The following is a 25,117-nucleotide window of genomic DNA, read 5'->3' as shown; positions in this document are numbered from 1 at the left end:
AGAACCTGTGGTGACCTCCTTAGGCACAGGTGTCCACACTGTAGGTGGCTTAAGTGACCCCAGTTCCATGCATTTCACCCTGGAAGGTTTTTCCAGGCACTTCAACAGGATTTTCAACGTGCTGGGAGCAGTTCCAGAGAGCTGATCTTGCATGGCCACAGGGAGGGAAAGGCAGCATTGCCAGTTTGGCATGTGAGGGTTGAAAATGTGAAATATTTCCCCACCCCTGAGGGAAGGCATCCCTCAGTCACTCAGGAGAGGTGGAGAGGGAGGGAGAGCAGCCCTGAGAAAAGAGGCAGATTTTAAATAATCTGGCAATGAAATCAGGCAACCATTTGATCATGGTTTCTGACAGCAGCACCTTCTCTTCTCTCCTCAGGTGCCCCCTCTGTGTTCATCACTGCCTGGACAATTGTCAGGATTTACTTTTTCGATGTTGGGTAAGCCTGTGCACTCCAGCTTTAGCAACCCAAAAAATAGCAGTGGCACCTCTCCTCTGCCACCAGGAGCCAGGAAATGCCCCAAGGTCTCCCTGAAATGTCATTTTAGGCCAGTCACTCCCCCTTTTTACTTCCCAGTGCCTTGGCCAGGATATTTGCAGGGAATTTGTGAGCAGACCTTGATGGTTGCATTTGGCCCTCAGAACAGAGCTTTGCACCCTGCAGAATTGACCCTAAACATGCAGCATGGAATTTATAAACACACCCAATTATCTCCCACAGGAAAAGGCTAAAAATTCTTTTTTCCCTCTTTTTTCTCAAGCAGATTTTAGGATCTGTTCTTCATCCTTTTTAACTTAACAACAGCCTTTGATATTTTGTATAAGAAGCAGATAGAATGCAGCTAAGAAAATGAGGCAGACACCAGAGTTATCCAAGGATATGTGCAAGTAAAGAGGATTTGATCCTGAAATCCTCATTCTTGCTTTTATTCAAGCAGTCAGACTGCAGTAATTGGAAAGGGGTTTATAGGAAAACACCCCAGAGAGAGGCAGAATCAAGTGCTGATTCTGTCCTCAGTGTGCATTCCCTCACTTCTTGCATTTGCATACTGGAGTTAAATCCATTTTCTCCCATGCATTCCTCCCCTCCAAATGTGTCCTGATTTGCCCCTTTTTCACTACAAGAAGCAGCTCAGATTTCTCACTGCATTTTTGATTTATAGTCACGCCAGCACATTTCCTGAGGGCAACTGTGCACTTCCTTTATGGTTCCACTCTATCTGCATAAAACTGACCTTATTTACTCTGTTAATAAATAGCCTCTACAATGAGACAGAGACAGGAGCATTTAACCATTCAGGATACCAGTTTTTCTTACTATATATTCCCGTTAAGCTCCAAAAATTCTTAATAAAAATACAGAATTCTTTGCATTATCTGGGGGCTTTAAAGCCCTACATTTTTGTGCTGAGTAAAACAGAGCATGAATTTACAGAACGTATTAAGACCTTACACAAATTTTTTTTTTCATTATCTGGAGAGAAAAATTACAGGAAATAAACCCTAATTAGGTAAGATTGGTTAAACAACACTGAGACTTTATTTAAACATTCTAGCTCCAAGTGAAAGTGACCTTCATTCAGGCTGTCTCAATTTATTTCAAAAATGAAGTGCACTAGACAAAATTAGGGCCACTTTAATTCTAAATGAAAGGGCAGCACACACCTAACTGGAAGCATCTGTATTTGAGAAATTTGCTCCATCTCCCTGCAGAGTTAGGGCAGATTTAGTCAGTGTAGTCCACAGAGTGGACCACACATTTTTATCACCCTAAAGTTGATGCTTAAAATAGGTCTCAGGAAGTGTGCCCTAAAAGTGCCTCTCTTCATCTCCTCCTGGCTTCCCTGCCAACATTTGGAATTAGAGGAGCTGAATCTGGGTGAAATTGTCTGCAGTAAGCACCACTAATCCATTCTTACATGAAAGCAGCCCAATTTCCATGAATGCTTTCCTAAAAATGCACCTTCTGTCACCTGGCTGCGCAGATAAACGTGTCCCAAGCAATATCAGTCATTTCCACATCACTCCTTTCCTCTCATTTCCTCCTTGGCTTTAAAATGCAGTCCCAGGTGAGGGGTGCTGTGTGCAGACAGCTCTGGCTTCAGGATGAAATAAATCCCACCCTGGACCCTTTTTAACTTTTCTAACTCCATCCATAGCTCAGGTGCAGCTTGTTGGATTTATGGGACTAACCCCACCACTAACCCCATCCATTTTTTTCAGAAGGATGTGATGGATTTTTGTTTTATTTTTCTGCTGGTGCCAATTGCTCTGTGTTTATCAAGCCCCCTCCATGCTCTCCAGGATGGTGGAGAGCATTGAGCCCTGATGAATATTTTCATAAATTTTGATCAATTTTCATGGCTTCCATAGAATTTCCCTGCAGCAGAGCTCAGTGTAGGAGAAATTAAGAAAAATCACTATCCACCCCCACATTCACCCTGCCTAACATCCACCAGCCCATTCCATGGCCAAGAGGAAAAAAATTGCCATTACCTCTGGGATATTTGGTACCTACCAGTGCTCACAGCAAGTTTTGGCCATTCCCAGTCCATACATAAGGTTCAGTCCTTTTCACACAGCCCAGCCTAGCAAAACTGAGTTTTTAGGGAAAAAAGAGAAAGCTACAGACCTGCTTGCTTGTTGTGCTTGATGTTTTAAGTCTGGCTTTGTTTCTTTTTAGGTGCTGGGAGGAAATAGTGGAATCCCCATTCTGGTGGATCATTAAAACTCCTATTTTGGTGTCTATTTTGGTAAAGTATCAGCACGTTCTGCTGGCTGCAAAGCCATCTTTAGTCCTAACTGGGGAGGGGTGAAGGGGTGTTGAGAAATGTCCTTAAATGCCCATGGGAAATGCACTGCCAGGTAAAATCACACTGTACAATGAACATTTGCTTTAAGATGAGGAAATTCCTCCTCAGATAGACACCCTCACCTGCAGCATTGACCACAGGAGGAATTTAAGTGGCCAGGCCACCAGGGTGGAGCTGATTTGATGTAGCTTTGAGCGCCTCCATCTCCTTGGTGGGATGGCGACCGTGGAGAGATGGAGAAATGTGATTGGACATCCGGGAAAAGCTCATTTTTCCCCGAGAATCAGTGAATTCCACCAGATGACCCGTGCTAGGAGGGGTTCTGTTTCTCTGAGCTGACCAGGATGACTTGTTCAGTTGTAGATGTCAACACTACAAATTAACGTGAGTCCTACCATGAATTTCCACTTAGATAAAAAGGGAGTAGATGAATTCCCTCAGGAATTTGCCTCTTCCATGCAGTACAGAGTTGCATTCCAGCTGTGTATTTTTGGAGTAAGTTCTGGAGAAGTTTGGCCAATTTCCAGAAAAATCAACAGAAGTGTTTTATTTTAGTTCTCTGGATATGATCAATCCTGACCATAGAGACCAGGACACTTCTCAGGATCTCTGGGTCCTTCCATCCTTGTTGAACATTGCTCTGTTGGGCATGGATCCAAGCCTTAAGATCAAATGAACTGGAGTTAAACTTAGTTTTGAGTTTTCTTAAATGAAGTCAACAATGTGAGAAGGGAAGCAAAAAAAAAAAAAATTTGCAACAGAAATCAAATCAAATATATCTCTTTTAAACAGAAATCTTTCCTTAGACATCCTTCTTATTCCATGTACATTATGACTTTTACAAGAGGACTTTTTTTATTTTTCTGTAGCATTTATCATGCAGGGATTCCAGACTGAAAGTTTCAATAATGACATCTTGCTCTGTTTACCTCACTGGAAAGAAATATAGTCCTTAGATGACACATCTCCAAATATGTATATCATCCTGGAAAGCTATAGATAGCATTTTCCCTTGCCTGAGATAAGCTTTCAGTCAAAAAACACACTTTTATTCTCCTCAGACCAATGGGTCTGTATTTTCTCTTGGCCAATAAATCTTTTCCTCATTGCCAAACAGAATTTACCCAGCAGTTGCTGATTTTCCTTTAGCAGATACCGTATAAATCTTTCCTAAATAAAGGGCATGATAGCCACTGGCTGATGAACAGCAGGTTTCTCCAGGGGGTAGTCCCGCATTTCCTCCAAATCCATGGGAATACAGCTGATATTTCAGTGTAAGGAAGAAATACATATACAAGATCTGTAAGATCTTTAAGGTACATGAGATGTGTCTTGTGTACAAGGAAAAAACACATACACAAGATCTATAAGATCTTTAAGATACATGAAATATATCTTTTGTACAAGGAAGAAATACATACACGAGATCTATAGGGTCTTTAAGGTTCAGGAGATATATCTTGTGTACAAGGTGTTAAACACTGAGAACACATTGATTATTTTGATTACATTCTAGGGATAAAAAATAATCTAAACAACTCTCCAATATCCTGATTCCTGTATTTTCTGCCATGGAATTCCAAGGTTATACCAGGCCCATATACACACTCCACTCTGCTCTTGACCTCTCCAAGCCAATACAATCAGAATTTAATTACTCCATTCTTGCCTTCCTTGCAGCAGCTTGTGTGTTGTCAATGATCATTAGTGTAGTTGATCTAGATAATGCTGGTTTGGGGCTAATAAATTTCACTTCCCACCAAATCAGACACACAAACCATTTTTTAAGGAAATAAATACAAACAGAAACTGTGATAAATTGCTCAAAGTAGGTAAGAAGTGATTAAGCAGTGCATCATAACCAAGAAATGCAATGGATATCCAGTCATTCATAGGCCTTGAAAAAAGAGAGTCTATTTGAGAGATGTGCTTCAGTGTGTTTTATTCATCTGTTGTTGTGATAAGTGTAGGAATTGCTGGAAGAAATCTTATAATCTATTTTTGCAGGGAATCAGATTGGCTGGTTTAACACAATCCCTTCCAGCTGCTGAGCCTGTAAAAACCAGAATCATTTGCACATTCACTGACCATGAAAGGATAAAGAAAGAGGTTGTGTGCCAAACCATAGCTGAACTAAGTCCCCAGAAATCTGTCATTGCTTTTCTGTTTGTGTTGCATGAGTAACAGGATGACTCAACAGAGAGGACCTTGAAAGAAGCAGATTTGCATTCAATTCATGCCATCAGGACATTCCCATTCCTAGCTCTACACCTTTGCTATTAAATAAGGTTCACATTGCTTGAGTGCATTGGTGGGGCACTGTGAGATTCTGGGCTGAAAAGAACCATCTAAAACCTGGGTATCAGCCAGGCTGCTCTGGTCTAACATCCCAGGAGGGAACATTCCCTGCTGCCTTGGTGAGGTCTGTCCCTTGCTCCACAAGAAAGAACATGGCCAACATGATGCCTTGGAGTGGCTTCCTGAAACAGAAGCTAGACAAGATTAAGAGAATAAAAGTGGGTATTTATTAAAGGCCTTCAAAGGTTCACCTTGGGCAATCAGAAACCTCTGAGAGGGGCTACACCCAGGATGGACAGTGGTCATGAGTTTTTTATACAGTTACAAGTTTTGTCCATTTACATACCAGGGTTTATACTGATGCCTTAAGCAGCTGGAACAGAGGCTAGACACAGTTTAGGGGAATAAATGGATATTTACTGAAGAGCCTTCAAAAGCCAAACCCTGGCAGTACCGGAGCCACAGTCATGGCCCTGCCCAGATGGCTCCAAGATGGAAGCAAAAGAGGGCTTGGTCACAAGATCTCATATTTTTATGAGTTCTGGCTCATTTGCATTTTGGAGTTAATTGTCCAGCCACAGCTCCAGCCCATAAAGTCCCATCCTCCTTTTTCTCTCTCCAGCCCACGTTGTTTATGCTCATGGGCCTGAGATTTGGATCATATGTCCTTGGTCCCCAGCTAGAGAAGGAATTGTTTTGTCTGCCTACACTGTGAAGAGAGCCCACCATCCCCTAATATGAAACTCAGACCCGCACACTAAAGCAGCACAGAACCTGAAAAAAAAAAAACCAAAAAACCCTAAAACCCAATGCATCAAATCCTCCAATTACAGCTTCAGGTAATGAAGTCATATACCGCCAGTCTGCTCACTTCTGTTTATACTTTTGAGGGCCCTAGACAGTCAGGTGTCCCTGAGTTTCAGACCAGAGAGGAATTGCTTTATCTGAATAAAACAGCAGAACAGCAGCTGATAGGCATCGGAGTTTTAGATCTATACCGTAAAGCAGTACAGGATCTGAAAGACATAAAACCTAAATCCTATGGCAACAAATAGGATTGAGCAGAGGCCTGCTGGAGTGGATCCTGCCCAGCCATAGCACTGAGAAACCAGCCCTTTTATATAGGGTACAGGGGGATCAGAAATGGCCCAATTGCAAGGGTTAAAGGAAAGTGACCTATAGGGTTACATAGAGATAAACAGGGGTTCCAAAAGGCAAAAGGGGTCTTTCTAGCCCATTCACCATGACTTGGCATTTCCTATCTTTAGGCTTCTAGACCCAGGGCCTGCTACACCGCCTGGCGAGCCGCCGGGCGCCACGCGCGGCTCCTCCCGCGCGCGCTCCAGGACGTCGTGCAAAGCTGTGCTCTATGGGCTTGACATCATCATACTTGGGATGTATGACACGAAGTCCCAAGCAGGCTGATGTCAGGCCCAAGATGCCATCATCCTGTGTCGGTTTTCCATGTGCTCCCTGCCCCAGAGAAGGGGCTCTCTCTGCTCATGGCTTGTTAAACAGCAGCTCCTTCCATGGCAAAAACCATGCCAGTGAGAGGAGTTCCCCTCTAGTGATGGGCTCTTTTCCCTGGAGGAGAATGCTGATGTTTTACCCCTCTCTTCCCATCTCCACAGGTGAACTTCATCCTCTTCATCTGCATCATCCGTATCTTAGTCCAGAAGCTGCATTCCCCAGATGTTGGGCACAATGAAACCAGCCAATATTCGTAAGTCTCAGACCTTCTCAACCCTATCCTAAAAGTTCTCTTTGGGAAACCTGCCTGGCTGCTTGATAATTCATTATTGCACCTTGATTCATGATTGCATCTGTCTGCGCTGATCAAAATCAATTAATTTTAATTGCTTAAAGCAGATTAGAAATCAGGAGATGGAGCATTTACTAAAAGAGCTGGTCAGGTTTTATGTCAGTTTGTGGCAGGTGAGAGGGATTTCTCCTGGGATTAATGATGAAGAAACGAGCGTAATAATAATTATCATGAAGCCAAATATAATTTTTCTTTGAATATTCAATATTTATTGGATTCTGAAGGCAGAAAGACCCTGATGGAAAACAAAAAGTTGCTCTTCCAAGTGTACATGCTTATTTTCCTGACCCTCAATTTTAAAAAAGGAGAGATCTAGAAAATTACCATTCAGTAGGATCTGTGACAAATTTTCCTCATCCTAAAAGAGATCTCTAAACAAGATTGGATTAACTCAATACATCTCTCTTCTCTGTTGAGAAAGATCACTGGCTTAGAAGTTTTACTTGACTTAATACTTTTATTCCAGGGATATGAGGTTGATCTTAATGGGGCTTTATATAATGAACAACATGCCAGAGAGATCAACATCTCTCTCAGTGGCCAAGGCTGGTCTCAGCTGCAGTATTTTAAGAGTGAAAGAAATGTCTATCTGCATAGATTTATTCTGGCTTCAATACAAATAAAATAAAAGTCCAGACCAGGTTATTTTTGACTCTTCCCACTGTTCTGGCTCCGCTTTTCAGCTATCCTGGATATTTATTAAATGTTTCCTAGAAAAGAATTCAATAAAAGAGTCCAGTGTCTGCATGGTCACTGCTTGTAAATCTTTGTCTTCTGAGGGAGCTGTGCTTTTGGGTACCCTGAAAAATCTCAGTTCATCTTCCTGCAGGATGGAAAAAAGTAACAATACGTTCCTTAAATCCTGCCCAGCCACAACACTGAGACTTTCTCTCTGGTTTTGGTGAATTGTTCATTTCATCTGCCTCAAGAGATTCTCAGATTTATGAAAGGAAATGCCAGTTTTTGACTTTAATTTTCCTGGCACCAGCCAAAGCCAATTACCCATTTTTCTGTCATCACAACACACCTACATTACCAGACCCTGTGCTTTCCACCACCTGCCCTTCTGGATTTCCAATTGGGAATTTTATCTTTGCACCACAGGTTTGCAGGAGGTGCATAGATTAAATCAGCATATTTAAATAATTTCTAGTACTGAGCATTGTCCTGGCACTGCTAGCTCCTGTTCACCTCAGCAGAAGTGCTGCCAACATGCACCTGATGAGTTATGCCCAGATTATCTCAGAGGTCATGCTGGGCTTTGGGTTCAGGACACATTTTCCAGTGAGGTGGAGCTGCCAGGAAAGCTCTTTTTGCCTTGTAAACAAATGTGAGGCACATTGGTAAAACACAGAGCTCTCCTCACTGAGCTGCTCAACAGGAGCTTCTGCTGAAGGAGAACTGATCCTGACATCCACAGATCCTCACCTTCCTTCACCACCTGCAAAGATGGCTCAGTTCCCCTAGGGAATTAATCAGTTGCTCACTTCACAAAATTATAGAATCCCACAACATTTTGGGTTGGGAGGGACCTTAAAGCTCATCTAACCTCCTGCCATGGGTAGGGACACCTTCCTCTATCCCAGGTTGCTCCTTCCAACCTGGCCCTAAAATTTTAGGTTCCAAGGCACATGAGGTGCTTTAGGACACTTCCAATACTTGCATGGACCTGTCACACAGCACACAGGACCTATGGGACACTTGTCCCCTTGTACAGTGGCACCTGGCCACCAGCCACATCTGGAAAACTCTGTTGACTTAATTCACTGCAGTAGGTACAAGACACCACACTTTCCAAGGAAAACAAATACTAATTGTCTGAAACTTAAGTTTAGATCCCACCAAGGTGAGTTCTCAGTGTGGTCCCAAGATTTTTACTTTTAGACCGAGGTCAAACTTCTTGAGGTTTGACTGCAGGACCCAACAGTTCTTAGCAGAAAACTGCTGCTGAAATGCTGAGGGAGCTGGGGGTGTTTAGCCTGTAGAAGAGGAGGCTCAGGGTGACCCTATTGCTCCCCACAATTCCCTGAAAGGAGGTTGGAGCCAGATGGGGATCAGGCTCTTCTCCCAGGCAACAAGTGACAGGATGAGAGGAAATGGCCTCAAGTTGTGCCTGGAGATGTTCAGGTTGGACATCAGGAGGAATTCCTTCACCAGAAGGGTTGTGAAGCATTGGAAGGGGCTGCCCAGGGAGGTTGTGGGCTCCCCATCCCTGGAGATGGTGTCCAAGGAAGGCCTGGAGGTGGCACTCAGTGCTCTGGGCTGGGAACAGGTGGGGATCAGTTGGACTCAAAGGTCTGGGAGGTTTTTCCCAACCAAATGACTCTGTGATTCTGTGTGCATTCCTCCTGCCAAATCTCAGACAAATCTGTTTTAAACTAGCACCATCCTGGATAGCTCATTTGCATTTCTCCTTCCTTCTCATGTGTATTTTATATTGTTTATTTTCTACACACACAGCCTGCTGACAGCACTGTTCAACTCCAAAAGGTCTGAGCTTAGCTGCAGGCTGGAAGTTCAGGTGTGCTGCTGATTCCCTCATTAATGCTGCAGGCAGGGAACTGGGCTTTCATGTGCTGGAAGCTGTAAAAACAAGTCTCCCCAAGCAGTTTTCTGGAAATGACAGGGACATGTGCAAGAGTGGGACAGCAATATTTCAGGCTAATGGAGTTTGTCTTCTGCAACAGAAAACTGGAGCAAAATTCATCCCTCCATTCTGTCCATGTCTGTGGATCAATATTGTCATTAAATTCCTCTGAGTAACTTTTCCATTATGATTTCAAGGAGCATGACTGAAATGTTGGTTCACTCTTGCCCAGTCCCAAGGACAGGAGCAGGTTCATGCAGGTTAATGGACACATGTTCTCCCAAGATTACCTGTCATGAGGTGTGACAAGTCAGAGAGTGAAGGTCTGGGATGTGCTGGGAATCAGAGTAATGAGGGTTTTGAGAATCCATGGTTTCCAGCAGATTTAACCAGCTTCAGACAATCCCCCAAGCAGTTCTGCCTCCTGCACAGCCAGGCTGGAGCTTCCTGGGAGAAATGACACGGACTGGGTGATGATTTTCCTGAGTGCAGTGTTTAGGTGGTGGAGTCTTTAAAATAAATCACAGAGCCCTTGCCTTGATGCCAAAATAAAATCTAAAGCTCAGTATCTGGTGAAGCTCAGTGTTGGGAGCGAGAGACTGGTGTGAGGTGTGAAAATTGGAGGAGAGGGCTCAAGTTTTGTCATTTATGTCCTTTTCATCACCATAGTCCAGCCAGGAGGGAAAATATTGTAATTAAGGACCCAGTGTTGTCTGCAATGATAAGATGAAATTTTCTATTCCACTGGAGGTTGCAAACAGCATCTCTGTCAATGTGGGACACAAAGGTAGCACCACATCTCCTCCTCTAGGCTGATGTCCCTCAGAGAACTCTGATTTTGGATCCCCATGAGCAGGGGTGTGCCTGCTAGTGAGGGATGTGAGAAAGGCAAACTCCTGTAAAGTTCCTCATCTCCCTGCAGGCTCTCATTTTGCTGGGATGAGCCACAGCCTCCAATCTCAGCCTTAATGTTGAGAGGAGAGCCAGGGAGAGCCGCAGAGGAGCTCTGGGAGGCACAGGGATGAGCATCCTCTGCACAGAGCTGCCACATCAGCCTCCCAGTAGGCTCCTGCAGGTGCCAAATAAATGAAGATGGCCTGAGAGGTCTGAGCCTGATGAGGCTTTGGAGGTGGAGGGGTTGCAGGTGGAAAAATGAATATTTCCAACATTCCATTTATTTTATTATATTATTCCAAAATAATATTACATTATTCCAAATCCCATAGATTTATTCCATCCAGAAGCCTCTGAGAGAGGAGGAGATATCACAAGATAGGAGTGACCAAGGGAGACAAAACCCCCACAAGCATCCTTAGACCCTTGATTTCATTTTCTTTCTGCCAGCTACTTTTCAAATAATGATTACATTTAATACATTATCATCTCTTCCTAATTAAACCCCTGATTACCCAGCATGATGCCATTAAGCACTAATACTGTTCATCCCCCTCCTTTGGAGACATTCATTGTGTCGTAGCCTGTCATTATTCCCAGCTAAACATACCATTTCCCTCCCAGAAGCTGTAATTTTCAGAAATCCCAGGCAAACAAAGACATTGGTAGATGATGATTTAGCTTGTGGAGATGAAAAAAAGATCTCTGGTGGGTGGGGAAGAAGAGAGGAGGGAGAAAGAAATACCTCCAGTGGAGCTACTGGGAATAAAAATGTCACATTTTATGGTGCCACCAGGTCTGAAATCACCAGCCATCTGCAGTCTGTGGGACAGGGAGAAATAATAAATTTTCAGGGTTTATTTCAGGGCTCAGCTGCAGGATTCCTCAGCCTCTTACCCTCTTCCCTCTCCCCTGGTGGCTCATGTTTGTCTTTCCAACAGGAGGCTGGCCAAGTCCACTCTGCTGCTGATCCCTCTCTTTGGCATTCACTACATCATGTTTGCTTTCTTCCCTGACAATTTCAAAGCAGAAGTGAAGCTGGTCTTTGAGCTCGTGGTTGGGTCATTCCAGGTAAGCCACCATTTGGGTCACCAGGTTTGTCACTAGGGAGAAATGCAAAGAGATGTACATGATTTTTTTTCTGGACATGCCCATACTGCTCATTTATCTTTGTGGAAAATCTACTCACTCCAGCCCGGCCAGGATGAAAGATAAATTTATATTTTGCCTTCCAGAAGGAGATTTTCTTCCTTCATTTTAGGAAATGAAAATAAAATGTTCCTCTGTACATTGGTGTCTCTTTGTTTTTTCATATCTAAGGGAGGAAAAAAACCACCTCAGTTCAGATTTTGTATCACTGATGTGTCCAAGGCCAGGGTGGATGGGGCTCTGAGCAGCAAGTTTCATTCAGTGGTGAATTATTAACAACCCTGTCTGCACCATCATCACTGCACATCTGGCACCTGGAAGTGTTCAAAAACTGTGCAGATGTGGCACTTGGGGACACAGGCCAGTGGTGGACTTGGCTGTGCTGGGGGATTGGTTGGGCCTGATGACCTCAGAGGTCTTTTCCAACCTGAAAACTTCTGTGGTTGTGTGATGTCTCCTTTGGGAGATGAATGGATCTACACTCTGTCTGCAGTGCTAAAATCCTGTTTTCTCCTTTCCCCAGGGGTTTGTGGTGGCTGTGCTGTACTGCTTTCTCAATGGAGAGGTAAGACCAGACCATCAGGGTTTTTTTTGGTTAATGCTTGCAGCTAGGACAGAATGAATGCATGTGGAGAGTGGTATCAGATATCAGAAGGCTGATTAATTACTTTATTATACTATATTATTCTGTACTATATTACACTATATTACATTACATCTAAACTAAATCTGCCAAGCGCTCAACTCAACTGCACAGAATCTTGTGACTGTCAGTGGTAGTCCCAACACACACACCTGGATTCAATTGGCCAATGAATCAAAACACACCAGAATGCAATTACCAATTTCCTTCAGGTAAACAATCTTCCACAGTGCATTCCACTTGTGAACAAGAGGAGCAGCAATTGAGATAAGAATTTTTTTTTCTTTCTCTGAGGTTCCTCGCTGCGATTCCCAGAAATATCCTTGGGAAGTTGCGCCTTGCTTTTCTCTGTGAAGAGAAATGTGACCACACACAGTCTCAAGTTGCATCAAGGGAAATTTAGGTTGGGTATTAGGAAAAAGTGATAAAATATTGATAAAGTTCTGGAATGGCTGCCCAGGGAGGTGGTGCAGTCCCCATCCCTGGGTGTGTTTAACAAAGCCTGGATGTGGCACTGGGTGCCAGGGTTGAGTTGAGCTGTTGGGGCTGGGTTGGACTCGATGACCTTGAAGGTCTCTCCCAACCTGGTCACTCTGTGAATTCTGTGAACACCAAGTGATGCCCTGTGCTGCCTTTTCCCTTTCCCATGCCCAGGTGCAAGCTGAGCTCAAGAGGAAGTGGCGGAGGTGGCACCTGGAGCGGTTCCTGGGCTCGGACATGAAGTACCACCACCCCTCCCTGGGCAGCAACGGCACCAACTTCAGCACCCAGATCTCCATGCTGACCAAGTGCTCGCCAAAGACGCGCCGCTGCTCCGGCTTCCAGGCCGAGTTCTCCCTGGTGTGAGAGGCTCCCCAGGCACTGAGCATCCCAAACTGAGACATGAGGATCCCCGGGAATCAGTGATCCCATGAGAAACCCCTGTGAAATGACCTGCTCCACATGAGCCAACAGAGGACACACAACTGGAAAAGCCACTGGCGTCCAGGATGAGATCGGACGAGCCAGGAGGCAGAGGAACACTTTTGCTCTTCCTCTTTTCAGGCCTTTCGCACTTCAGTTTCCAGCCCTCAGGGATTGATAGCTCTGAGGAATTGCCCAACTTAAGCTTCAGTTTCAAGCCCTCAGGGATTGATAACTCTGAGGAATTGTCCAGCTTGCTTGAGGACAACCTGAGAGATGCTGGTGTGTCATAAATAATGAAGCACTGGGGCTAAGGGAGGGAGAGCCTCAGTCCTTGGTGGCTTTACCAGAACTGGCATCTCTCAAACAGACAAATTGCACTTTTTTTAAAAAAAAAATGAGCCAGTAAAGGAGAGACAGAGGCAGGAAGCAGGAAAAAAAACACCAAACATATGAATGTGCCAAAATTCCTGTGAATAAGAGGTGATGGTACAGCACCAAAGATGGTGCTGGGGACATGGGGAGAAGGAACAGGAGGAGCATGAGCAGGAAGGGAGAGGCCAGCACATGGCCCCCACATTTTACACAGGTGGAGATGAAGCTGCAGCACCAGGAGAGCCCCTCAGAGGATGCCCCAGCGTGTTCTGCTATTTCCCCACCATCCTTGGGAGCAGAAGCTTTCCAGGAACCCTGTGGAAGAGCAGATCACTGAGAAGGAGCAACGTGAGGACTGTGTTGGTGGCATGGTGTTTTGCTTGGTTGTGTTCCATGAACAGGAAACTCGATTTGCATGTATAAAAAGCAGGGCCAGATGCCAAAAGCAGAGCACGGCTGTGTTTTTTTTCATTCTCTTTAAGTTGTCCCATAGATCTCGGTGCATCGATGCACCCAGGATCATTAGGGATCAGGGGGAAATAATTGGGCTGTAATTCATTTGCACTTGCTTCGCACACACTGTCAGGAAAGGGAAATACAGGGCCCTGTAATCCTTAATTGAGTCAGAGCTGCCATAAGGAGCCACTCTCCAGATGAAAAAAAAATGAGTGTCACAGCAGCAGGTGAAATTGCTTTCATCAGGACAAGGTTGTCTCAGCACACAACTGGCACTCCAGGAGGGAGGAAGGAGTGCAGGAGCTATTAAATGGATTTCTTCGTCAGCTTTTCTGGGAAACTTTCATCCTATGTGAAGGCATGGCTAGATATTTAAGATGTGTGTGTGCATTTTACCTCTTTTCTGAAGGCCTTTTAGTTTCCACACAGGGGCAATTCCTACTTGAAGAATGCACATGGATTCCATTAAAACCAAGGGAGAATGTTTTTTTTAATTCTTGTTTTTGTGGTGGAGAGGCAAAGGAGAAATGCTAAAGCCCAGTGCTGCTCATTTGAGGCAACCCCACAGTCCCAAACTCAAAATACAGGGATACAGATGCTCATGTTTGTGTCCCATTAACTGCATCAAGAGGGGTTGAAAAAGTTTTATGCTGAGGGTGGGAAATCCCTGCCCAGCTCATAAGTACTCTCAGTAATTGGGCTGCTCCCATCCTACTAAAACATGTCCTTGTGAAGGAGTGTCTGGGCCACCAACACAGGCACCTGGAGAGAGAGGTGAGCTCCTCTTTTAGAGCTCAGACATCTCTCTACCTGCTTTATTTCTCCACAATGAAATGAAATTTCAGTGGAGGGAAGCACCTGCAGCCTGGTGGGGCTGGGGGTTGTTGGCCTTAAGCAAAGGATGCCAACAAACGACAGGAGGAGACTTGCAGATCCAGCTCCTTTTTGAGTCCTGACAGGGCAGTGTTCCATGCTATAACTGTGCCAGAGCCTGTTATCAGCTCAGCTGGATGCTCCCAAAGTATTTTTCCAGGTGTAGGACTGATAACAGCATGGTGGGCTGGAGTCGGTAAAGGGCTGTGAGGAATTGTGATCCACCAAGGGCAAATGTGCAGTCCTGAGCTTGCAGGGAGCCAGCTCAGATCCTGTCACATGGCTACCCAGCCTGTAGCTCCTAAAACATCAGGAAGACATGAAAATTCCTGGAATTACAGTGCTGGTGATCCCAAGCTGGCCAGGTGTGAGCCAGCTTTGTCATGGCTACTTTGCACTGAGCCCACATCAGCAGTGAGGATCCAACTCTGACGTGCCATAAGATCATCAAAATGCAGCTCACTGATTCCCAAAATGCAGCGAAAACAGGAGGATGCTCAAAATTTCCCCACTTTTCTTGAATTGAAGCCTTTATGCCTTGACAACCCTCAAACAATATCCCATTAAAATCCAGAAGGTTCTCAAAAGCAAGAACCTTTTAAGTGGTCCTGGTCAGAGTTCAAGAAGCGTTTGGATGATGCTCTCAGGCACTTGGTTTGATTTTTGGAGTTGTCCTGTGCAGGACCAGGAGTTGGACTTGATGATCCTTGTGGCTCCCTTCTAACTCAGGATATTCTGTGATTCTCTTTGTGTTTGGTGCTTGTGTTGCTCTGCTGAGCATTTTCAGACCTGGATTAGGACTCACCCAGCAAACACTGGAGAAATCTCACCAGTTCTGCTGCTGTGCCTGGTTCAAAGCAAGGATTTGACCTGCATTTTTCCAGGTGAATGACTAACTTCAAGGAAGCCCAGAAGAAGCAAGGGAAAATTTTGTCTCAGCTTCCCAGTTGTTCCCCTTGGTGTAAAGTGCTTTGTCTCACTGATTCAGAGTTCTGAAGCAATGTCAGTCTGGGAAAGATTGGATCCATTAGGCTGCAAAGCCATTCCCCCTGTTCATCTGCCATGGTAAATATTTATACCCAACAAAACTGATGGGCTGCAGAGGAGCACTGCCCAATCTTGGGAATGCATCCACTGAGGTGTGAACTGGAATTTCAGGTGCCAGCCAAGCAGCAGAGGAGCTGGAGCACAGAGCTGTGGAGCAGAAGTGCAGCACCACTGCCAGCAGCCTCCTTTGTGGGATGTGAGGGAATCCCTTCCCATCTGTTCCAGGCCTGTGAGCCACCCTGTGAGACACACTGAGCATTTTCCCTCTGCTCTTCCCTTTCCTCTCCTTGTGCTCCCTTTCCCTCTCCATTTGCAGGAAATTTGTGTGTTTGCAGGTTTTTTCTGTGTTCCAGCCCCGTGCTAACCCAAGCCAGCACCAGCCATATGCCAAAGACAGCCAGGAAAGGTTTTCCTTTTGGAGATGTGACAGGGAAAAACCCCAGCTGGATATTTACCCTCACCACAGGCTCCTCTGCAGCCTGTCACATTCCCCACCAGGCTGTTCTGCACAGGAACCTGAAGATGGGATCTTCCCTAAGCTGAGGAGCTCCTTCAAAAACTGTGGAGTACATCAGCATGCCAGAGCTGTGCCCCCAGGCACCGTGCTCACAATTATTTCATCACTGTACATCCAACCATGCCTCCTTCCTTCTGTCAGGGGTGTTTGAGGGGTTAAATGAACCTGCTGAATGGACCTGCTGTAACAGGCATGGCAATGTCAGCCATGCAGAGCTGCCAGCCCAGCTGTGTTCCAGGAAAACAGAGGAGCTGGGGGTGGAATCACTTTATAGAGAGAAATCTTCTCACTCTGGGGACGTGAGCAATCAAGGGAATGATGACATTGGGATTGGACCCTGTTTGACTGGCTTAGTGCAGGAATTTGGCTCCAGAACTTGGCCTGGTCTACTCTGGTTCTCATCCAACTCATCAATAAAATGAAATTCAAGGACTTCACTGCAGATGACAACGTGGAGTGAGCTGTCCTGGCCCCACACAGAACAGAGCTCAGCACTTTTGCTGCTTCCCCACCCAAAACTGACCCCAGCACGGAAGTTGCATCCATTTGCTGCATCAAAGATCAGAGGTGTGCCTCTTAGAATGTATTAAAGGAGAAAAGGAGACTCAGGGCTGCCCCCATCACTCTCTGCAGCTCCTGAAAGGTGCCTGTGCTCAGCTGGGGCTGGGCTCTGTCTGCAGCAGCACTGACACACCCAGAGCACACAGCCTCGAGCTGTACCAAGGGAAATACAGGTTGGATAGCAGGGAAAAGTTTTTCGCAGAAAGAGTGATAAAGTTCTGGAATGGCTGCCCGGGGAGGTGGTGGAGTCCCCATCCCTGGGTGTGTTTAACAAAGCCTGGATGTGGCACTGGGTGCCAGGGTTGAGTTGAGCTGTTGGGGCTGGGTTGGACTCCATGATCCTGAAGGTCTCTTCCAACCTGGTCATTCTGTGAAAGCTTCTTCTGCCTCTGTTAAAAGGCACAGATGTGTTTGAGGATCATGGATTTGGGCTCCAAAACTCTTTATAAAAATAAAGCCAAATTCTGATCCTGCTTGCACCAGTCAGCTCATGGCAGTGGCTCCTGAATTACACCAGCATTAAACTGGGATTTGCCTTCAAAATAATTCCTTTTTCTTAATTCTAGAGCTGCTTACTCCCTTTTACATCAGGGATAGAATAAGCCCCTCCTGTTCTATACTTCAGGGATTGAATTATTAAATTTATTTATAAGTATAGAACAATTAAAATATAAACAATAAATTATTGTCAAGGTCTAGAGGTAGCAGGTTCAATGCTAACATTAGACTGTAGATATTTCTGTTCAGCTGGGACCTGTATTGCTTTGCGACCCTCTCAGAAACAGCAAGAAATGAGAATATGACCATGTTTAGGGTTTAGCAAATTAATTGTGTTGCAGACTTTTAGAGGCATTAAAATCAAGCAAGTCTTTAAAATCAGAGTTATGTATGCAGGAGCAGCAGCATTACTGCAGTTGTGGAATGAAAAGTGGAAAAGGCCAGAAGCTGAAAGATCTGAGCATTTTGTTTTATTTTTGGTTTGTTGGGGGTTTTTTGCTAGGAAACAAGTCATGTTTTTCTCCAGGAAGGTGTTGATGGATAAAAGATATTTTATACATGAACAAATCATCATATTTCCTTTTTTCTCTCTATCCCACTGCGTTCCCATTCATCTCAAAGCAGTGAGGGTCATGTCTGTGCCCCAGGGCAGAGGGATTAAACCCAAATCTCTGCTCCAATCTGATGGAAATGCTTTCAGAGAGAAATGCACCTGCTGATTAATGAAAGGTTGATGGCAGTTTTTCAAAAGCAAAATGAAGTTCCAAAGAGAGCTCAGGAGTGAATGAACACCATTGGCTCCATGGCAGGGATTAAAGGGTTTGGGGGGATTTTTTTGTCTCCATTCCTTCCAGCTTCACCTCAGGGTTTAAACAAGGGGAAAGGAAACATAGGGAAAGGAAATACAAAATAATTTCTGACCAAAAGGGAATATCTCAAACTGGGAAGTGCCAATGTGTGTCTCCATGAAGCTTATTTTACTCTGAGCACACAGGTGCATCTTGGTTTGATAAATGGCCTGTGGAAGCACAGGAGGACCAGAATCAATGTCCCTTCTCTGGCAGGTGAATGCAGCTCTAACAGGAAAGCCCACATAAAACATTCCTCCTGCTGTGTCCCGCTGGGTGTTGGGCACAGCCCAGGTTCCCTCCCAGCCCTGTGCTTCCCCCCATGGAATCTCTGCCCCCTTAATGTGCCAAACTCCTGGGGACAGGGACTGCAATCCTGAATTCCCTGCCCCACAATACAAATTTGCACTTTTCCTACTGCAGTGCTGATGGGGCCAGCACCACAAAGCTGCTTCACTGGAGATGATCCTCAAAGAGCAGGGGCTCACACACACCCACATCCATCCAGAAGGGCTCTGCTGGCATCAGTCAGGCACTAAACTGCTGGAAAAAGGGAAAGATTCAAGTCCCAGACTGGCAGGGCTGTGGTGATGTTCACAGGGGTTCCAGGATGAGGGAAGAGATGAGAATCTTGACTCCATGTTTCAGAAGGCTGATTTGTTATTTTATGATATATATTATATTAAAAGGAAATTATATACTAAAACTATACTAAAGAATAGAAGAAAAGGATTTCATCAAAAGGAAGGAAAAGGAATGATGATAAAATTTTGTGACTGACCAGAGACAGCTGGACGGTATTGGCCATTAATTTAAAACAACCACATGAGACCAATCAAAGATGCACCTGTTGCATTCCACAGCAGCAGATAATTATTGTTTTTCTATTCCTCTGAGGTTTCTCAGCTTCTCAGGAGAAAAATCCCAGCAAAAGTATTTTTCAGAAAATACGTCCATGACAGCAGGTAGAGTCAGATGTCCCAAAATGTGGATTTCAGTCCATTTCCTTTCAGCCAGTCAGCTTTTCATCCCCTCTCCAAACCCAATATTTGCATTTCAGTCTGATGAGGTACAAAACAGTGAATGACCTTGTTATTATGTATAATTAAAGTGACTGACCTCGTTATTTCCCCTGGAGACCTGTGCAGATGCAAATATGGCTTTTAACCTGGAGTTTCTTGGGAGCACCGACCATCTTTTCCACCTCTTCCTGAATGTCCTAACTTGCAAGATGTTCTATACCCTGAAGAGCCCTGGGTTTGAAATTCTGGTTATTTCTAGAATACTGTGAAATCACAGGGGAGAAAACAAACATTTGGGACAGGTCTGTAAGGAAAATAATCCCCACTTGTGTTCTGAGGGCCAGACCCTGAGGACACACACATTTGGCAGCAGCAGAGCACCAGTGTTTTATACCCAAGTTTTGTGGATATTGTACATTTGTACATAGAGGAAATCTGAAGAGCACATTTAAAAAGGAAAAGAAAAAAAAAATTAACACCACATTTTTGATACTCAGATGATGATGATGATGATGTTAAAATGAGTTCAAAAAGGCAGTTTTGAACTCCAAAGTGCATTTTTCAGAGCCTGTTTCAAACACCTCAGGCTGTGGGTCAGCAGCTGGTGCCAGCTGACCCTTCTCCCTCCAGCTGTGAACTCCTCTGCTCTGCCCTCCTGTAAATAGGCTTTGGCAGCAGAGGGTGATGGGCACGGGCTGTGAGCAGAGAATCTCTGTCTCTGTGGGCTTCTCTGTACCAGGTGCTTGTGATGTACCCTCCGTGCCAGCAAGAACAGGTCTGCTTGCTCAGCACAGGTGAAATCTCTGCCTTGTTCCATGGCCTTTTGCCTGATGTTATTTATTTTTGGTCTGACTCTGTACATATGCAATGAAATGGCTATATTTTTTTTTCTTTCATTTGTTTTTTTCCTTTGTGTTTGGTTCACCTCCTTGCTTCAGAGGGGGTTCTTCTCTGTGGTTGACACTGCTGGAAACAAGCAATAAAACCATCGTGAAGACATTGTGTCTGAGGTGCTCCACCTGATATTTGAATTTATTTCTCACAACCCTGGAGAAGACACAGAGAAGGAAAACTAAGAAGGAAGTTGTGAGCTGGAGAGGTTCTTGCTTAGAGTTGAGCATAATGACCTCATAATTTGAAAGGTTAACCAGACAGACCAAATCACTCTTAAAATCAGAGAATCATAGAAATATTAATGTTGGAAGGGACTTTTAAAGGCCATTTAGTCCTTTAAAGTCCTTTAGACCTTTAAAGGCCATTTAGTCCTCAGACAGATGCTGGGTTGTCCCAGGATCTCAAGGACATGTGGCACAAAGTGAGCAGTGACATCTTCAAGTAGATGGGAGTTCTGAGGAGACCTTATTTGGGAACATCTGTGCCAGCAGAAGAACCAGTACCAAATCCAACACAATTGACCCCAAAACCTCCTCCACTGCACGAGCTGGGTGCATGGATGGTGCTTTGGAGGCAGGACTGATGCGTGTAGGTGACAACCACGAAATCACGACCACACTGTGATCATTTTGTCACAATCCACAGGTGTGAGATGATTCCTGCGTTCACAGGAACGTACAACCCCACACACAAATACAGATTGTTGCTGGAATATCCTCCAGCAAACATTTCTATTGCTCAGGACAAAGCACAAGCCTTCCTCTGTGCTGGAGAAAAGCCCAGCAGGCAACCACAAGTGAACCATAATTGTTCACATCAAAGACATTATTTGATGCACACGAATATCAGGCAGTGAAAATAGATCTCAGCAAGAGGTCAGTGAGCTTTTCCATGTCCATAGGGCCAGTTTGGCCACTCACCCCCTCCTTAAACTGATTTACACCCAGTGCTGACACTGCTGATAAAGGCCAAACCTACAACTGGAAATGACAGGTCCAGGCTATATTTGTCCCTGTTTCTGCATGGATTAACCATTTTCATTTAAAATCAAGGGGTCTGGTGCTCTGGGCTGTTCTGAGAAATGAAGCTGTTTGTACTGACTTCCACTGGATCTCTCCGTGGGTTCAGCCAGAAATCAGGAAAACAGCTTGTGAGGGCTGGGGAAAGGGAAAACCAGACAATTACATTTATTCTGTGTCTGTAGAGGTGAGGATAATCCCAAATCCTGCCAAAAAACATCTTCCACGTGAGAAACCCCAATCACTGCTCAGAAATGAATGTAAGTGGGTTTGATGAAGGTCACCTGAGAAGTCTGGGAAAAAAATCCAGCCCAAACCTCTTAGGTCCCAGCTGTGTGTCTTCTGTGTCCCTCCTGGCTGGTAAAGAGCAAAGCATGGCTTTTCTTTAGGCACACACCATTATTCTGAATTTGATGGAACATGCAACCACAACCTCTGGAAGCTTTTGAGCTTGGCTTTTAGGGCCTCTCTGTGTAAGTTCAGTTTTCATGACTACAAAAGCATCTTTCTCTATTAGAAAGAATCATGCTTAAAGAAGGCACATGACATCCTTTTCCTTTGATCCCCTGTAGTTTCCAAGGCAAAATATCAGGATGAGGAATTTTGTGATCTCCATGACATTAAAGCAATTTCCCATGTAGTGGATCAATCCTAGTGGTTAAATCATCTTCCCTCCACATGCAATTGGCTGTATCTACACCCTCACACTGGGGATATGAACTGAACTGTGCCTCAATTCACAATCCACAGAGGGAATTTGGCTGTCCTCAGCTCAGAGAGATGCTGAGTTGTCCAAGGATCCCAAGGACAGGTGGCACAAAGAGCCTGGACATGGTGTCACAGCTGTAACACTTTCTGAAAACCTAAAAACCTGACACTGGCAGTGCTCACAGGGAAATCATTCCTCCTGTAGAACCCTTTTGCATTTACTCCTCTGTTGGATCATAAGAACAAAGGCAGGTGAGTGCACCAAGTGGCTGCAAGCTCCATCCAACCTGGCCATTAATTAAAAACAACCACATGAAACCAATCAAAGATTGGTCACTGCAGTCATGAACACTTCCAGGGATGGGACTATTAATTCAACTGGGTTGAATTGTCCTGGGTGACAAACAGGAATTCTGTCACTTAATATCAGCTCCAAATCAAGGAAGTGGCTTTTAAAGCACAGGGATGCCAATATTTGATGTGAAATAAACTAGGGTTGAACCAACACCCACAGATTTGTCTTTCTCTCCTGAAAAATTACTGCATCCAATCATAATTTTTTTACCTGAACTCACTTGTGAAACTCATTTTACAAAGGAAGTAAAATACCAGCAGCAAGATCCCAACACTGAGTTGGGCACTGCTGCCAAGAATCTGCCTCCCCCAGCTCTTTCAGATTTATTGTTCTGGGATATCTAATTTAATGTCTATTCCTTATCAGCCACTTAATCCTGAGCTCTTTGGCATAAAGCCATTAAAATCCATAATATTTCATTATGTCCTATCTGCTCCCAGCTAAAAAAAAAATATGGGGATCTGGTAGAAATATGATCGCACTTGGCAGCGATGAAGGAATTTATTACGTGGAATAGATTTATGTGTGAAATGTGATTTTTGGGTTGGAATGCATGCTGGCCTTCATTCCATCCCATCAAGTATTTCCTATCAAGTGTGATCTAGCTGGGCACTAAATTCCAGCTCTCCTCGTGTCCTGTTTACTACACAGGTAGGAGTCTAAACAGGGGGCTCCAGAAATTCTGTGGCTTTTGAGATAATTCCAAACATATTGGTCCATGATGGGAGAAGGTCCCTCTTGGCTGGGTCTGAACTCAGCCCTTTCCCAGCTGGTGATGGTCACATTTCCAAGGATCTCTTTGCAAATTACCTGATTTGGAGAAGACTGGATGGTTTCATCCTCCCCCTGCTTCCATTACTGGCCAGGAACCCTCAGTTTCTGAGACAATTACTGTAATTTTGGCCAGAACTGGGCAAGGATAAAGCTTGGAATCAAAATTATAGAGTACAACTCAATTCTGGGCTCTCAACAGCTCCTCCATCTGCAAGGAAAGATTTGGAATTCATCAGCTGGATCAGTGATTAGGGCTTGTGTGAGCAACTGATTGCATTTGTTTGGCTGCTGGGGGGGAAAGGAAAGGAAAGGAAAGGAAAGGAAAGGAAAGGAAAGGAAAGGAAAGGAAAGGAAAGGAAAGGAAAGGAAAGGAAAGGAAAGGAAAGGAAAGGAAAGGAAAGGAAAGGAAAGGAAAGGAAAGGAAAGGAAAGGAAAGGAAAGGAAAATAAATGGATGGCACTGCCTTTCCCCCCACTGACTCATCTTAGTCAGGGCAACTTAATAAAGTGAGAGCAACAATTCAGATGAAGACAGAGTCCTTGCTTTGGACAACCTGCTCTAGTGGAAGGTGTCCCTGCCCATGACGGGGTGGAACAAGGTGGTTTTTAAGGCCCCTTCCAACCCAAACCATTCTGACATTTAATACCCATCTGCATCAGTTGATTTTTTAATATGTACACAATGATTTATTTGTCTGTAGTTATAATTCACAACATTCTCATGGCAGGTGAGAAACACAAGGGTTGTTCTGTGGAGCTCAGGAACAGCAAGAGTCAATGAGCACCTTTTCTAACATCAAAAAAAAAAACATGTATAGAACTCAGCAATTCTCATCATTCAAATCCCATCTAATTACAGTGCAAAATGTAAATTAATGCAATGTTCTTTGGAGAGCTGCTCACATCCATAGTAATATGCCAGCTCTGGAAGCTGCCCAAGCCTTGAACAAGAGTGAAATTCTTCAGATTCAACATCAAGTTCTATGGGCTGTTCACAGGGAAAAATCATTTCAGGTGCCATTAAGGCAAAGTTTAAAGCTGAAATTTCCATGGAGCTTTTGAGATGGGGTCCCACACACACAGTTGGGCACATCTCTTGTCAGGAGGTGAACAAGTCCTTGAGGAGCCAAGGGCTGGCAGGGTGCTGGAGAAGTGCAGGCTGACACACAGGCTTGAAGCACTTCAGCAATGAAGATAAATTAAAGTCCTCACTGTTGTCATCTGGCTGCAGAAGCTCCCTACCAAAGCTTTTATATTTCAGGAATAAAACAAAACAAAAAAAAAACCAAACAAACAAAAAAAAAAAAAAAAAAAAAAAACCACAAAAAAAAACCCCACCAGAACAAAACAAAACAAACCAAAAAAAAAACCACAAAAAACCGCAAAAACCAAATTAAAACTAACACAGCACAGCTTGGTGAGGTGGACAATGAAAATTTCCTTTTTTCTAAATTCCTGTTAATTCTGAACCCTTATATAAAGCTGTTCTGACCTTCTCCAGGCGTGAGCACTTCAGTTGGATAAGTTTGCTTTCTTCACCCAATCTTAGCAGGGTGAGCACAAATTTCTCACATCAGAAATAGATCCCAAAAAGAGAATTCAGCCCTAAAATGTGGACAAACCTTCCACCCTGTTTTTCTCTCCAGAAAAACAATGTGTCTCTACAGAGAGAAGATGAAAAACTACATTTCATTGCACACAGAGCAATGCTGGTTTCCCTCTGGTGGGTGGGACAGGGTGTGAAAAATTATTGTCAGCTTTGTAAACACAAAGAGAATTGTTGTTTTATTTTTACACATTTGTTATTTTAGTATTGACTTTCTGGGAGAAAATCTCACCTGGTTTTAGGTGTCAATTAAGCAGCTATTAATGGCAGAGCCACTCATTGGAACTCATTCCTAGGGAGTTCTTGTCAATGTAGTTAATTCAGTAAAGGGGGAAATTCAGCTGTGCAGGTGCAGCAGATAAATTTATCCTCAATTTAAACATACTTAAATAACCCTACGTTGTCTGATTTAGGACTTGGAAACTAAAAGACAGAGAAGACACTGAAATTCCCAA

General features: G+C 44.3%; 1 protein-coding gene across 1 annotated transcript in view; it reads left to right on the top strand.

The window, feature by feature from the left end:
* The window catches only part of VIPR1 (vasoactive intestinal peptide receptor 1), a 115,237-nt gene extending 101,685 nt beyond the window's left edge, over positions 1 to 13,552 (top strand). The window contains exons 8-13 of the mRNA XM_054273560.1: positions 380 to 440; positions 2,685 to 2,754; positions 6,744 to 6,835; positions 11,357 to 11,486; positions 12,088 to 12,129; positions 12,862 to 13,552. Coding sequence (XP_054129535.1) covers positions 380 to 440; positions 2,685 to 2,754; positions 6,744 to 6,835; positions 11,357 to 11,486; positions 12,088 to 12,129; positions 12,862 to 13,053 — 587 coding nt within the window. The 3' untranslated portion in view covers positions 13,054 to 13,552. The remainder of the gene's footprint in view (positions 1 to 379; positions 441 to 2,684; positions 2,755 to 6,743; positions 6,836 to 11,356; positions 11,487 to 12,087; positions 12,130 to 12,861) is intronic.
* Positions 13,553 to 25,117: the final 11,565 nt, after the last annotated feature.

This window comes from Melozone crissalis, unplaced genomic scaffold (assembly GCF_028551555.1).
Source record: "Melozone crissalis strain CALT ecotype California unplaced genomic scaffold, PUWL_Pcris_2 ptg000016l_1, whole genome shotgun sequence".
Classification (NCBI taxonomy): Eukaryota; Metazoa; Chordata; class Aves; order Passeriformes; family Passerellidae; genus Melozone; species Melozone crissalis.
Note: the sequence above shows the minus strand (reverse complement) of the source record. Positions and strands in the feature narration are given on the sequence as shown.